Genomic DNA, 17,317 nt, shown 5'->3' on the forward strand with positions numbered 1-17,317 from the left:
TTCCCCTCTTCTGTATAAAAGGAGCCTCCAGAAGCAACCAACCCAGCCAGCACCTTGGCTTCAGACTTCTATCCTCCAGAACTAGGAGACATAAATCTCTGTTGTTTTAAGCCATTCAGTTTATGGTACTTTGATATGGCAAACCTAGGGTTCCCTATAATGCTCTACACCTATATATTCCATTACCCATTAGATATCACCACTTGGGGATCTAATAGGTATCTTGACCTAACATGTCCAAATCTTAGCTCTTACTGTCTCCATTTCCTACCCCCTCCAAACTATCCCTTCCAACAGATTTTCCTATCTCAGTAAATGGGAGCTCTCAGGAGCACAAATCAAAATTCTTCAAAATCTTTAACATCATCGACCACTCCCTCTCCCTCCCTCGTGCATGTTTCCATGTGTGCATACACAAATGCAGACACGGGCGCAGATATTGACAGTTCTTCAAAATATATTTATAATTTGAGCATTTCTCACCACTCCGCTGTTACCACTTTGGACTAAGCTACCATCATCTCTTACTTAGAGTACTGTAATAGCTTCCTAACGTGCCTTGCCTCTGTACTTGTCCCCTTCAATGCATTCTTAGCATACCAGCCAAAATGAGTCTATTATAATAAAAGTCAGATTCAGTCTTTCTTTTGCTTAAGGCTCCCCAATAGTTTCCCATCTCTCAAAGAGTAAAAGGCAAATTTCCCCAAAGAGTCTCCAAAGGTCCATGCTCTACTACCTTTCTTGTTAGACCTTCTTATTTTTCATCTCCCTCTCTCTCTCTCTCCCTCTCTCTCTCTCTCTCTCTCTCTCTCTCTTCCCCCATTTGGTTTCAGTATGTCTCCCAAATGAGTCAATTTTCCACTTTCCTACCTCACCCACTCCCTTGTACCTAAGCCTAGGAAGCACCATCTGGTTAGCCAAAGCTCAATATACAATCCATATTGTGTGTGTATTCACATTCTAGCTTGTTTATGTGAACATGAAAAATACAAGTAGGCTTAGTTTTAATTTAGCAAAGAACTATCATACAAAATTATAGAATTTCTTCATTACAACATTGGGATTGCTTTTTTTTCTCTCTGCCGCTTTTTCAATCCTTTTATTTCTTTGTTCCCCACCCCCTCCCCCTCTCTCCTCCTTCTCCCCCTCTCTCCTATCTGTGTACATTTCAACTGCTTTCTTTCCCTGTCCTTCCGTTCACTCTTTTTCTCAGCTGAGGAGGCACTGAAGATTTATTTTTAACAATAGTTGGACTTTGATTAGCTTGGGGAATTTCCTCCCCTTCCGCATATTAGTCTCACACCCCTGAATTCCTTCCTGTCTATTAATCCTATATCTGATCATGTAAAATATTTAATATTTATGAATATTTATTATATATTTTATATAAGTTATATTCTGTAGATCTGAAAGGAAAGCAAGTGGACTTTTCAAGAGCTTATCAAATTAGCCATTGTTTTAAATAACTGAATATATTTTCTTAAGCCTCTCCTTTTCTATCCTTCTTTCCTTCAATTTCTATCTTGTTGTTTCTCTTCCAAAGAAGCAAAGAGAGTGATTTAAGATCAGGAAGGTGGTGGAATAGGACGGCCCCAGCTCTAGTACCCTGTCACAAAAATATGGTTTAGCAGCTACCCACAGAAGAGAACACCTTTGTGAAAATCCCAGATCTAAGAAGTAAAGCTGAAGCAGCACCCATCTGGGGCATGAAAACCAGGAAAAGTGACATTAGAAGGATAACAGAAGTGGTATCAATTTGTCGCCTTCTTCCTTCCCCCAGGCCAGCTCAGTGCAGCACCTAGAGGGTACCTCTGAGTCTATGGTTTCTCCAGTGGGGAAATGAGAACCCAAGGCAGATATCCAGGTTTCCTGGGCATTCCTCTGGAGGCCCACTTCTGCTTTGCCTCATGGGGAATGCTCTGGGAATTGGCAGGGCCAGATAATTTGGGGTCAGCTAGCACAAAGGAATATGGCATACCTTATAGCCAACATTGTGCGAATCTTGGAGGTGGTATCAGGTCCCCTGCCAGCATCATCGCCTGATCAAAAGTACAGTCAGCAGTCTAAATTCAACTGCAAGGGAACCCAACCTCTGAGAGCAGCCCACAGCTCTGGCATACAGAGGAGTAAATACAAAAGCCCCGCCCAACAGCGGAGCTCAAGCCAACTGCAGAACTCTAGCAGAGCCCTCTTCCAGTGGCAGTGAGCCACGCAATAGGGCCACGTCCCTTGGTGGCTGTTGCCTCACTGCACCAAAATGGTGACCTCAGGGGTCAACTGCTGCTCTGGCTAAGCAGTCATGGGGTTTTGGTGCCCCCCCCCGCCCACAGAATGGCATCTGCAGGTGGGTCAAAACACACCCGCCACGCTGCTCTTATTTTCTGATTTGTCTTCACTTACCTATGTTCCAAGTCTAAACAAATAATATACACAATGACAGTAATGAGAGTTTTTCTAACAAATGGTCAAATTTCTAGGAAAGATGCAAAAATAAGATCAGGCTCCTCTTAGAAAATTAATGTAAATATTGCAAATAAGGGAAAATGGAGTCAGTGCTGAAGTAGGGAACAGTGTGAAGAACTAGCCACCAATTTAGAGAAATTTCATTCATTTATTTAACACATGTTTGAATCTGGAGCAAAGAGCAGGAGCTCTCTGCTTAGAACTACTTCATGCTGAGGACTGACAGCTTTCAGAGAGAAAACCACTCATACAAAACAGAACACCCACAGATTGTGGGATTTTCTCTGGCCCAACTTCCCATTAGTATGTTGGACCCCACATAGAGGAGCATGCCAGAATTCAGAAAGGAATGCCCATAATTTATAGTCACATGAAAACAATATACATTTATGTGAGGTAATATTTATATGGTTTCTAAACCAAAGGGTGTCAAATAATATACAGCAAAAAGTCCACCTCCTTCAAACCATTTCACTTCTCCTTCCTTTAACTACAATTAACAGCTTCTTGTGTATATTCTAGAAATACTATTCCTATACTAATATATATTCTTATAGTCTTTGGTGGTTTTATATTTGCTATTTTCACTCAACAGTATATCCTGCCGATATTCCCATTGAACTTCCTCATTCCTTCTTACACCTGCATAGTTTACTGATATACACTGTATCATGTTTACAAAACTAATTTGCTATTATAATCTAATATCTGCAATAACCCTACTTTCAAATAAGGTCACATTCTGAGGCACTAGGGGGCAGGATTTCAACATATCTTTTGGGGAGACATAATTCAATCCATAACATCTGCATTGCCAAGAGTGAAGGGAAACTGGCATGCTCATACACTGATAACGAGAGTGTGAACTGTTTCACCTTTTAGAATGGCAATTTGTCAATATGTATTTTAAAAATTTTAAATGTGTCTACTTTCTGAAAGAGCAATCTCAATATTTTGTTTTTTTCCTAGGCAGGTAATTACATAGGAACAAAATGCTATATGGAAAAAGAAGGTCTTTGCAGTGTTCTTTATAGCATTAAAACGGAAAATAATCATAGGTAATTGGTTAAATGGATTATGATCCAGTAAGATGAAGATATTATTGAGTTTCACAATGAAATGCTATGCTTCCCACTGATAGCAACACTTATCATTGTCCAGAAGGCTGGCTGTGGCCTCAGATGATGGCCTTTTAATTTTCTTTTTAAATTTAGAGTAAAACTAAAACAGGTAATAATTAATATATGCCCATTCTAATTGTTAAAATATTATTACTAACTACTTAGAACTAACAACAAAAAACAAATGTTGGTGAGGATGTGTGGAAATGGAAACCCTCATGTACTCTTGGTGGAGTTTCCTCAAAAAATTAAAAATGGGGGACTTCCCTGGTGGTCCAGTGGCTAAGACTCCACGCTCCCAATACAGGGGGCCAGGTTTCAATCCCTGGTCAGGGAACTAGATCCCACATGTCAAAACTAAGAGTCTGTGGGCTTCCCTTGTGGTGCAGTGGTTGAGAGTCCGCCTGCCGATGCAGGGGACACGGGTTTGTGCCCCGGTCCAGGAAGTTCCCACATGCCGTGGAGCAGCTGGGCCCATGAGCCATGGCCGCTGAGCCTGCGCGTCCAGAGCCTGTGCTCCGCAATGGGAGAGGCCACAGCAGTGAGAGGCTCGTGTACTGCAAAAAAAACTCAAAAACAAACAAACAAGAAAACTAAGAGTTCACATGCTGCAACTAAAAGATCCTGCATGCCACAACTAAGACCTGGTGCAGCCAAATAAATAAATAAATATTTTTTAAAAAATAAAAATGGAACTACTATACGATCCAGCAATTCCACTTATGGGTATTTATCTGAAGAAAATGAGAACACTGGCTTAAAAAGATATATACACCTCCATCTTCACTGCAGCATTATTTACAATAGCCAAGACATGGAAACAACCAAAGTGTTTCTCCATGCATGAATGGATAAAGAAGATGTGGTATATATAGATACAATGGAATATTATTCAACCATAAAAAGAAAGAATTTTTGCCATTTGCAACAACATGGATAGACCTTGGGGACATTATGCTAAGTGAAATAAGTCAGACAGAGCAAGACAAATATTGTATCTCACTTACATGTGGAATCCAAAAAACAAAACAAAATGAACAAAAAAACAAGCTCATAGATACAAAGAATAGATTACTGGTTGCCAGAAGCCAAGGGTAGGTGTTAGGTGAAATGGGTGAAAGGAATCAGAAGGTACAAACTTCCAGCTGTAAAGTAAATAAGTCCTTGGGGTGTTATGTACAACATGGTAACTATAGTTAGAATACTATACTGCACATTTGAAAGCTGTTAAGAGTAGATCTTAAAAGTTTTCATCACAAGAAAAAAATTCTATAACTATGTATAGTGATGGACGTTAACTTGACTTCCTGTGGTGATCATTTCATAATACATACAAATATTGAATCATAATGTTGTACACCTGAAACTAATGTCAATTATATCTGAATAAAAATATATCACTGGGCTTCCCTGGTGGCACAGTGGTTGAGAATCTGCCTGCTAATGCAGGGGACACGGGTTCAAGCCCTGGTCTGGGAGGATCCCACATGCCGCGGAGCAACTAGGCCCGTGAGCCACAACTACTGAGCCTGCGCGTCTGGAGCCTGTGCTCTGCAACAAGAGAGGCCGCGATAGTGAGAGGCCCGCGCACCGCGATGAAGAGTGGCCCCCACTTGCCGCAACTAGAGAAAGCCCTCGCACAGAAACGAAGACCCAACACAGCAAAAATAAATAAATTAATTAATAATAAAAATATATCACTAGCTTGTGTGTACATTTTATTTGGATCCTGTACACTTAGTAACAAGAAAACATGCTTACAATATAAAATTACATAAAAAACAGCTTATAAAACAGTATCAATATTATGGCCCCATTTATATAAAAAGATATTTATATTAAAAGTGCAAAGAGAACCTTCTTAAAGGTTACACACCAAAATGTATAATAATCAGTTAATGCACGCAATTCTTCTAAAAAGTTTTTTTCTAGTTGGTGGAATTAAAGAATATTTTAATTTACATTTTTTGTTCCTCTGATATTTCTAATTTTTCTATCATGAACGTGTGATAAAGACTAAACAAACAGTGGCTTAACCAAATGAAATGGGGCTGCTTGAATTGCTAATGATGGGTCTCAAAAGTTGATACCAGGTGAGCAGTGCTAAGGAGGGATGGGGAAGTCAGGAGAGTGAACAGATGCTATAGCCCCAGGAATTCTCTCCCTTCTACGGAGTGGACCTCCAGGGCCCCTGGGTTACCCTTGGTCTCTAGGGGTCTGCCTTGCTGTGCTGGGATGCACAGAGCCTTCATCAGGAGCCTGGGTACTCTTTGCTTACAGGCTGGGGTGGGAGGGAGGGGAGGGTCTGATCTCAGATGGGAGGTCATTTGCAGCAGCAGCGGCACCCCACAGCAGGAGGTGGCTTCTGCTCAAAAATGCAAGGGTCACAGTAGGACAGTAAAAATACACTTTGTACATGCAGGCACTAAAGGTCCTCCTCCCTCTACCTGCTTGGAGAGAGCAGAACTGGCCAGGTGGGTACTTTCCCCTCACCCCCACAGATCAGCTGACCTTCTCCAAGAGATCATGTTCTCACAAACCTCTGGTCTTTTGAAACTCTGTATTGCCATTCTCAAGAATAGCCTTCGGGCTTCCCTGGTGGCGCAGTGGTTGAGAGTCCGCCTGCCAATGCAGGGGACACGGGTTCGTGCCCCGGTCCAGGAAGATGCCACATGTCGCGGAGCGGCTGGGCCCGTGAGCCACGGCCGCTGAGCCTGTGCGTCCGGAGCCTGTGCTCCGCAACGGGAGAGGCCACAACAGTGAGAGGCCCGCGTACCGCACAAAAAAAAAAAAAAAAAAAAAAAAGAATAGCCTTTCCCCACACCAAGTTCCAAATCTCTAAATCCTGTTGTCCTTTAAATCCATTTCAAATGCTGCTTTTTTTTACATTCTAGCCCCTGGTCCTAGGATGGAGGGAGAACAGACCACAGACATACTATAACACTATGAGAGGGAACAGCAGTGTCCAGCTAATGAAAAAAAGGACAAGAGTACCCTACTTCATTTATAATTGTGGATTCAGAGATCTTCCATGTAGACAAGTGTTGAAAGTTCCCACCCTTTCATGGCAAAAAATATTGTAAGATATGTGGGCCCCTAAGATATACTCCATTTTGTCAAATACCCTAAAGTTAGTTGGGATTCAGGGTGCGTCCTTCCTCAGGCCCCTACAACTGGTCAGTTTCCAAATAGATAGGACTTAAGGCTACAGAACAAGCCTCTAAATACCATTTATCAATATCCAAGGAAGAGCCATTGAGAGGACCTGGCAATGTTTGCCAGATACACTTGTTTCTGAAATGGGTGATTCACTTAAGAAAATAATTCCATGGCTCATTCCTGGACCTCCTGGCTGTGTTCTGGACTCTCCTGGGGTTATTACATTGCCACCTCTGTATTGGCGGAGTTAAGCAAATATCTTCATCAAAACTTTAGGATCAAAGTTTAGCTCTCCCACTATCATGGCTTCCCTCTGCTTTCTCTTCTACCACACGAAGAGACAGCAGGGCATCATGGTTAAAAGCATGATCTTGGAAGCCAATCTGCCTGGGTTCAGATCTTGGCTCTGACATTACAAAACTGTGACATGGAACAAATTACTAAACATCTGTATGCCTCAGTTTCCTTAAGATAATAGTACCTACCTCACAAGACTGTTTTATTAACATAAGTTATTATAAGCACTTAAAACAGTGACTGGTATGTGGTACAGGTTACAAAAATGCTTGCTAAATAAAATAAATAAATACCTGTACTAGACCGGATTATTTCTGTCCCAACAACATGGCCCAGCAGGTCATATTGATTCAGTCGAGAGCCATCCTGTGCCACTTCCACAGATTTGTTCTTCCCAAGAGTCCAAGAGTAAACTACTTCGGCTGTTGTATAGGCATCTAAGGCAGAAAAAAGTCAAGAAGGAGAAGTGAAGGGAAAGGAAAATGATTATCTTTGATACTAAACTTGCATGAGATTGAAATACAACTTCCATCCCAAAAGAGTTTTAGGTATGTGGTATATCTTCAACTGAAGTACATTTATTGTTGAACAATTACTAACAGTTTATGCTGGACACACAGAAATAAACCCAAAGTGGTCACTTGCTTCAATGACTCACAGTCTTCTGGACTGCCAATAAATTGTTAAACTTTTCCTTCTCTTGGAGGATAGAGAGTAGGGGCAAGGGGAGGAATGGTTAAAATATTACCTAATGCAGATGTCACAAATTCAAATGCCCACAGGAACTAGAGAGGTATCTTAAATGACCAAATCAGGCTAGTTGTAGGAAAAATAAACTGCTAGAAATGTAATACAATTTTCTTTAACTAATTATGGGGTGAACATATGAAATAATGTAAAATACCATACTGGGGATATTTTAAATTAAAAATGAAAAATTACAAATTAAAAAAGCAATAATTAATGATTACAGTTTTATTTTGAAATGTATTACCACTTTAATTTTGCAAACCAGAAACCTGCCACCATTTCTTCTGCATCAGGGTATTAATGTCAGGTCTTGTATTTGGAATTCCAATGTCGAGTACAGAATTTAGTACAGATTAATTTTAACAGGGGTGTGGGTAAGGAAACGATGAGGGAATGAGGAGTAAGGTTATTTAGTTTTAGTCAGTATCTTAAAAGAATAGAGTTGCTTTCTTTCCAGACACAGATTAACTCTTTGCACAGTGGGTTTTATATTTGGGGTGAGCACTTTGCCCTAACTCAGATATCTAGGCTCATAGGGAAGCTGACAACCATACTGCTCATACTGCTCCTCTTCATTCATTTTTGAGCTGTTTATTCTTCAAGTCATTGGGAGGTATCCAGCTCATGGTGGCAGCTGTTATGTCCATAATATGCTCTACTTAAACCTTTTACCACAAAGCAAATAATTGCTAGTCAATCTACCAATGAACGAACATAAATTCTGTATCCCTACAAAACTTTGCAATGCTGGATATGTATTTCATAAAAGTCTGACATTAACACTTACATATATTAATTGTGATCTGCTTATGTTACATTTTTTAGGACTTTTTTCAATATATTCAAGTAAACCATTTTCTGATTTGCTTATAATGGACAACATGCCCAAAAGTTGTTCATTCACATCAAAATTCTCATTGAAATTATGAGAAAATACACATAACTATCATAAGTGACAAAAGAAAACACCACAGGAAATCTAACTTTTAAACATAATATGCCCTGTATATGGTCTCAGTCATTTCTTCAACTCACTGACAAAAATACTTCTGGTTCAATGTATAATTTCTACTGCAATTAAAGACATTTTTATAAATCTTGTGTCTATAAAATATTTTGATGCCTGTGAAGGCATATTGCTTAATTCATGCATAACTGCTTTTCCCAGCAGCAACACTTAATGTATATATTCAAATACAAAACCTGTTGAACTTTCAGTCTATTTAATAAAATTAAGATTTTCATTGTACATCTTTTTTAATATATCAATTATGGTTCTTATAATGGATTGCATAATGTTGATATCTGAAGTTTTATTTTTCAACAAAAGCATACTGTGTATGCATAGAAACAGTGTATAAATAGTCTTTATTTTTATTAGGAAATGCAAACTTGCCACCTTTTTTGAAATAGTCCTTTCAGTCTATCTTTAATTTATTTATTTTAAATTTTTACAGCTATGGGTACAAGAACTATGTCACTTTCCTCTTAACTCAACTAGGAGCTCTTAAATCTATCAATTAAGTGAGTTGATTAATGGCAACTGACATTAGACCTTGTTTTCAGGGAGAGAGCAGAAAGTGCCCACATACAAGGGACAGCCACTACTCAGCCCCAGCTGTTTGTGGCCAGGTGGGGATTTGAGTCCAATCTTCTGATTTCATAAAATAATAAACAAATCTGGAATTTTGTATGACGTCTCCCAAATTTCAAATCTTGGAGGATAATTTTGAAGGTTATTAACACTGTATAGATCAAATAAATGACATCTGCAAACCACCAACTTGTAACCTCTTGTCTAGAGGTTTTCCCCTATGGATGGCTGTGGTCTTTTGTGATTCTGTTTTGGAAACAAAGCATCCTCTGCTGCCTATGGGGTATCTAGGGCTCCCAACTAAAATTGAGATCTTTAAACTACGAACACCAAGAAGAAAGGGATATCATCTCCTCAGGACTCTTCTCACAAACTTACCTAAAACTTATACTAAGACTATTAAGTGAGGACTATCACAAGGCTATTAATAAAATGTGATTTCACAAGGTCCTTGTCCTCTCATTTTCCCCAGTGCCTTCTAACCTTAATATATATGTTTGGGTTCTACTATGTCTAAACATATAATTACCTGTATATGTCTTCTTTTGTTTATTTTTATTTTTTATTTTTTTATACAGCAGGTTCTTATTAGTCATCAATTTTATACACATCAGTGTATACATGTCAATCCCAATCACCCAATTCATCACACCACCATCCCCAGCCCCCGGCAGCTTTCCCCCCATGGTGTCCATACATTTGTTCTCTACATCTGTGTCTCAATGTCTGCCCTGAAAACCGGTTCACCTGTACCATAGTTCTAGGTTCCACATACATGCGTTAATATACAATATTTGTTTTTCTCTTTCTGACTTACTTCACGCTGTATACAGTCTCTAGATCCATCCACGTCTCAACAAATGACCCAATTTCGTTCCTTTTTATGGCTGAGTAATACTCCATTGTATATATGTACCACATCTTCTTTATCCATTCGTCTGTTGATGGGCATTTAGGTTACTTCCATGACCTGGCTATTGTACATAGTGCTGCAATGAACATTGGGGTGCATGTGTCTTTTGGAATAATGATTTTCTCTGGGTATATACCCAGTAGTGGGATTGCTGGATCATATGGTAATTCTATTTTTAGTTTTTTAAGAACCTCCATACTGTTCTCCATAGTGGTTGTATCAATTTACATCCCAACCAACAGTGCAAGAGGATTCCCTTTTCTCTGCACCCTCTCCACCATTTGTTGTTTGTAGATTTTCTGATGATGCCCATTATAACTGGTGTGAGGTGATACCTCATTGTAGATTTGATTTGCATTTCTCTAATAATTAGTGATGTTGAGCAGCTTTTCATGTGCTTCTTGGCCATCTGTATATCTTCTTTGGAGAAATGTCTATTTAGGTTTTCTGCCCATTTTTGTATTGGGCTGTTTGTTTCTTTAATATTGAGCTGCAGGGGCTGTTTATATATTTTGGAGATTAATCCTTTGTCAGTTGCTTCGTTTGCAAATATTTTCTCCCGTTCTGAGGGTTGTCTTTTCGTCTTATTTATGGTTTCCTTTGCTGTGCAGAAACATTTAAGTTTCATTAGGTCCTATTTGTTTATTTTTGTTTTTATTTCCATTACTCTAGGAGGTGGATCAAAAAAGATTTTGTGATTTATGTCAAAGAGTGTTCTTCCTATGTTTTCCTCTAAGAGTTTTATAGTGTTCAGTCTTACATTTAAGTCTCTAATCCATTTTGAGTTTACTTTCGTGTATGGTGTTAGGGAGTGTACTAATTTAATTCTTTTACATGTAGCTGTCCAGTTTTCCCAGCACCACTTACTGAAGAGACTGTCTTTTCTCCATTGTATATCTTTGCCTCCTTTGTCATAGATTAGTTGACCATAGGTGCGTGGGTTTACCTCTGGGCTTCCTATCTTGTTCCATTGATCTATGTTTCTGTTTTTGTGCCAGGACAATACTGTCTCGATTACTGTAGCTTTGCAGTATAGTCTGAAGTCAGGGAGTCTGATTCCTCCAGCTCCGTTTTTTTTCCTCAAGACTTCTTTGGCTATTTGGGGTCTTTTGTGTCTCCATATAAATGTCAAGACTTTTTCTTCTAGTTCCATAAAAAATGCCATTGGCAATTTGATAGGGATTGCATTGAATCTGTAGATTGCTTTGGGTAGTATAGTCATTTCCACAATATTGATTCTTCCAATCCAAGAACATGGTATATCTCTCCATCTGTTTGTATCACCTTTAATTTGTTTCATCAGTGTCTTATAGTTTTCTGCATACAGGTCTTTTGTCTCCCTAGATTGGTTTATTCCTAGATATTTTATTCTTTTTGTTGCAATGGTAAATGGGAGTGTTTCCTTAATTTCTTTTTCAGATAATTCATCATTAGTGTATAGGAATGCAAGAGAGTTCTGTGCATTAATTTTGTATCCTGCAACTTACCAAATTCATTGATTAGCTCTAGTAGTTTTCTGGTGGCATTTTTAGGATTCTCTATGTATAGTATCATGTCATCTGCAAACAGTGACAGTTTTACTTCTTCTTTTCCAATTTGTATTCCTTTTATTTCTTTTTCTTCTCTGATTGCCATGGCTAGGACTTCCAAAACTATGTTGAATAATACTGTTGAGAGTGGACATCCTTGTCTTGTTCCTGATCTTAGAGGAAATGCTTTCAGTTTTTCACCATTGAGAATGATGTTTGCTGTGGGTTTGTCATATATGGCCTTTATTATGTTGAGGTAGGTTCCCTCTATGCCCAATTTCTGGAGAGTTTTTATCTTAAATGGCTGTTGAATTTTTTCAAAAACTTCCTGCATCTATTGAGATGATCATATGGTTTTTATTCTTCAATTTGTTAATATGGTGTATCACATTGATTGATTTGCATATATTGAAGAATCCTTGCATTCCTGGGATAAATCCCACTTGATCATGGTGTATGATCCTTTTAATGTGTTGTTGGATTCTGTTTGCTAGTATGTTGTTCAGGATTTTTGCATCTATATTCATCAGTGATATTGCTCTGTAATTTTCTTTTTTTGTAGTATCTTTGTCTGGTATTGGTATCAGGGTGATGGTGGCCTCATAGAATGAATTTGGGAGTGTTCCTTCCTCTGCAATGTTTTGGAAGAGTTTGAGAAGTATGGGTGTTAGCTCTTCTCTAAATGTTTGATAGAATTCACCTGTGAAGCCATCTGGTCCTGGACTTTTGCTTGTTGGAAGATTTTTAATCACAGTTTCAATTTCATTACATGTGACTGGTCTGTTCATATTTTCTATTTCTTCCTGGTTCAGTCTTGGAATGTTATACCTTTCTAAGAATTTTTCCATTTCTTCCAGGTTGTCCATTTTATTGGCATACAGTTGCTTGTAGTAGTCCCTTAGGATGCTTTGTATTTCTGCGGTGTCTGTTGTAACTTCTCCTTTTTCATTTCTAATTTTATTGATTTGAGTCCTCTCCTTTTTCTTGATGAGTCTGGCTAATGGTTTATCAATTTTGTTTATCTTCTCAAAGAACCAGCTTTTAGTTTTATTGATCTTTGCTACTGTTTTCTTTGTTTGTATTTCATTTATTTCTGCTCTGATCTTTATGATTTCTTTCCTTCTGCTAATTTTGGGTTTTGTTTGTTCTTCTTTCTCTAGTTCCTTTAGGTGTAAGGTGAGATTGTTTATTTGAGATTTTTCTTGTTTCTTGAGGTAGGCTTGTATAGCTATAAACTTCTCTTTTGGATTGTCATGTTTTCATTGTCATTTGTCTCTAGGTATTTTTTGATTTCCTTTGAGTTCTTCAGTGTTCTCTTGGTTATTTAGTAACGTATTGTTTAGCTTCCATGTGTTTGTGTTTTTTACGTATTTTTCCCTGTACTTCATTTCTAATCTCACAGTGTTGTGGTCAGAAAAGATGCTTGATATGTTTTCAATTTTCTTCAATTTACTGAGGCTTGATTTTTGACACAAGATGTGATCTATCCTGGAGAATGTTCCATGCGCACTTGAGAAGAAAGTGTCATCTGCTGTTTTGGGATGGAATGTCCTATAAAAATCAATTAAATCTATCTGGTCTATCGTGTCATTTAAAGCTTCTGTTTCCTTATTTATTTTCATTTTGGTTGATCTGTCCATTGGTGTAAGTCAGGTGTTAAAGTCCCCCACTATTATTGTGTTACTGTTGATTTCCTCTTTTACAGCTGTTAGCAGTTGCCTTATATATTGAGGTGCTCCTATGTTGGGTGCATATATATTTATAATTGTTATATTTTCTTCTTGGATTGATCTCTTGATCATTATGTAGTGCCTTTCCTTGTCTCTTGCAACATACTTTATTTTAAAGTCTATTTTATCTGATATGAGTATTGCTACTACAGCTTTCTTTTGATTTCCATTTGCATAGAATATCTTTTTCCATCCCCTCACTTTCAGTCTGTAGGTGTCCCTAGGTCTGAAGTGGCTCTCTTGTAGACAGCATATTTATGGGTCTTGGTTTTGTTTCCATTCAGCAAGCCTGTGTCTTTTCGTTGGAGCATTTAATCCATTCACGTTTAAGGTAATTATCAATATGTATATTCCTATGACCATTTTCTTAATTTTGGGGGGTTTGTTTTTGTAGGTCTTTTTCTTCTCTTATGTTTCCCACTTAGAGACATTCCTTTAGCATTTGTGGTAGAGCTGGTTTGGTGGTGCTGAATTCTCTTAGCTTTTGCTTGTCTGTAAAGCTTTTGATTTCTCCATTGAATCTGAATGAGATCCTTGCTGGCTAGAGTAATCTTGGTTGTAGGTTCTTCCCTTTCATCACTTTAAGTATATCATGCCACTCCCTTCTGGCTTATAGAGTTTCTGCTGAGAAATCAGCTGTTAACCTTATGGGAATTCCCTTGTATGTTATTCGTCGTTTTTCCCTGGCTGCTTTCAATAATTTTTATTTTTGCCAGTTTGATTACTATGTGTCTCAGTGTGTTTCTCCTTGGGTTTATCCTGTATGGGACTCGCTGCATTTCCTGGACTTGGGTGGCTATTTCCTTTCCCATGTTAGGGAAATTTTCGACTATAATCTCTTCAAATTTTTTCTCAGGTCCTTTCTCTCTCTCTTCTCCTTCTGGTACCCCTATAATGTGAATATTGTTATGTTTAATGTTGTCCCAGAGGTCTCTTAGGCTGTCTTCATTTGTTTTCATTCTTTTTTCTTTATTCTGTTCCGCAGCAGTGAATTCCACCATTCTGTCTTCCAGGTCACTTATCTGTTCTTCTGCCTCAGTTATTCTGCTATTGATTCCTTCTAGTGTAGTTTTCATTTCAGTTATTGTATTGTTCATCTCTGTTTGTTTGTTCTTTAATTCTTCTAGGTCTTTGTTAAACATTTCTTGCATCTTCTCGATCTTTTCCTCCATTCATTTTTTGAGGTCCTGGATCATCTTCACTATCATTATTCTGAATTCTTTTTCTGGAAGGTTGCCTATCTCCACTTCATTTAGTTGTTTTTCTGGGGTTTTATCTTGTTCCTTCATCTGTTACGTAGCCCTCTGCCTTTTCATTTTCTCTATCTTTCTGTGAATATGGTTTTTGTTCCACAGGCTACAGGACTGTAGTTCTTCTTGTTTCTGTATATGTCTTCTTATCTTTGCCATTCAAGTGGTTGTAACTCCCTATTTTTAAAGGACAAAGCAGTGTTCTGCCCAATATACCCAAGAGTTTGACAATGGAAATTAGAGCAGGTCCTTCTGTGAAGGGGTAGGTGATGGAAGATATTATCCAGCCCCAGGAAAGAAAAGGAATTTCTTGCTGAACCTCTTAACTTAAACTGAGTACCTTGAGCATACAATCCTGAATATTAGCCCTAAGAATCCTAGCCTGTTTTAATACAGATGTGACAATAAATTGTGCAGCTACCAGTTCCTTAGAAACTTCACTGGGCCCAGAGTGGCAACTTGTTTTATGCAAAAAGCAATGGTTTCATTTCTTTGATAATAATCAAAAGGAGGAAAAAGGATTTTCTTCTCATTTGTTGGAGGTCAAATCAGGAAAGGCAAAAACTACTAAAGGAAGAGAAGGAAGAGGGAGAAATATATTCAAAAAACAAATTGAAAACTACTTGATTGTCTGCTCACAGACTGACCCCATATTTGTAAAAAAGGTTAATAAGGCACAGTGAGCACCACCAGTATGCCCATAATCTATTGATGGAGACAGACATTGCACAATAGTTATAGCACAAGCCTAAACATTAGATGTATGCACACTAATGAAACAAAAACAAGTGTTAAGTGAAACCAGAAGGAGGCTCTATTGATTCTGCTTAGAGTGTAGTGTTAGAGAAGGATTCATAAACTGGGTGATACTCAGAAGATGAGGTCACATTTAGTAGGTGATAGAAGGACTTTCCTAGCCAAAGAACAACAGAGCAAAGGCAAAAATCCATATGAGAGCATGGAGTGTTAAGGGAATTAATGGTATCCCTGGACTTACAGGCTAAAAGGAAGCTGAGGTTATATTATAAAATAGCTTAATTGCCCACACCAAGAAATAAGGGTTTTATGGCCTTAAATGACACATTAGACACATTGGACTTAATAGATATTTAAAGGACATTCTGTCCAAAAACATCCGAATATACATTCTTTTCTGTGCACGTGGAAGTTCTCCAGGATAGATCACATTCTGGCCACAAAGCAAGTCTCAATAAATTTAAGAAGATCAATATTATATCAAGCATCTTTTCTGACCACAAAATATGAAACTAGAAATCAATTATAGGAAGAAAAATGGAGAAAACACAAACACGTAGATGCTAAACATCATGCTACTAAAAAACCAATGGGCTAACGAAAAAAATCAGAGAGGAAATCAGAAAATACCTTGAAACAAATGAAATGAAAGCACAACATTCAAAAAGCTATGGGATGCAGCAAATGCAGTTCTGAGAGGGAAGTTTGTGGCAATAAAAGCTTATGTCAGGAAACAAGAAAAATCTCAAATAAACAACCTAACCTACCATCTAAAGGAATTAGAAAAAGAAGAACAAAGAAAGTCCAGAGTCAGCAGAAGGAAGGAAATTATAAAGATCAGGGGGGGAAAAATGAAGTGGAGATCAAAAAGAAAAACCACCCACAACAATAGAAAAGATCAATGAAACCAAGAGCTGGGTTTTTGAAAAGATAAATAAAATTGACAAGACTTTAAGCTATGCTTATTAAGAAAAACAAGAGAGAGGATGCAAATAAACAAAATAAGAAATGAAAGAGGAGAAATTACAATGAATATTACAGAGATACAAAAAATCATAAGAGAATACTATGAATATATGCCAACAAATTGGACAACCTAGAAGAAATGGATAAATTCCTAGAAACATACACTCTTCCACAGTGGGGTCAGAAAGAACTAGACGATCTGAACAGACTGATCACTAGTAGTGAAATTGAATTAGTGATCAAAAAACTCCCAAAAAACAGAAGTCCAGGACTAGACAGCTTCACAGAGGAATTCTACTAAGTATACAAAGAAGAATTAATACCTATCCTTCTCAAACTATTCCAGAACATTGAAGAGGAGGGAACATCCCCAAATTCATTCTATGAGGCATTACCATGATACCCAACCAAAGACAATACAAGAAAAGAAAATTACAGGCCAATATATCTGATGAATATAGATGCACAAATCCTCAAGAAAATACTAGCAAACCAAATCCAACAATATATAAAAAGAATTATATACCATGATCAAGTGGAAATTATTCTAGGATCCAATAGTGGTTCAATATCCACAAATCAATCAGCATGGTATACCACATTAACAAAAGGAAAGACAAAAACCACATGATCATCTCAATAGATGCAGAAAAAGCATTTTACAAAATTCAACATCCATTTATAATAAAAACTCTCCAGAAAGTGGGCATAGAGGGAACATATCTCAAAATAATAAAGGCCAACTATGACAAACCCACAGCTAACATTGTGTTTTCAATGGTGAAAAGC

The 17,317-nt window shown here is 37.9% G+C and overlaps 1 protein-coding gene across 1 annotated transcript in view; it reads right to left on the reverse strand.

The window, feature by feature from the left end:
* Positions 1-17,317, reverse strand: part of GABRA3 (gamma-aminobutyric acid type A receptor subunit alpha3) — a gene marked incomplete at both ends in the record, with an annotated part of 152,459 nt that overhangs the window by 29,110 nt on the left and 106,032 nt on the right. Inside the window, one exon of the mRNA XM_082864868.1 lies at positions 7,334-7,477. Coding sequence (XP_082720994.1) covers positions 7,334-7,477 — 144 coding nt within the window. The remainder of the gene's footprint in view (positions 1-7,333; positions 7,478-17,317) is intronic.

Source organism: Leucopleurus acutus (assembly GCF_964270905.1).
Source record: "Leucopleurus acutus genome assembly, chromosome: X".
Classification (NCBI taxonomy): Eukaryota; Metazoa; Chordata; class Mammalia; order Artiodactyla; family Delphinidae; genus Leucopleurus; species Leucopleurus acutus.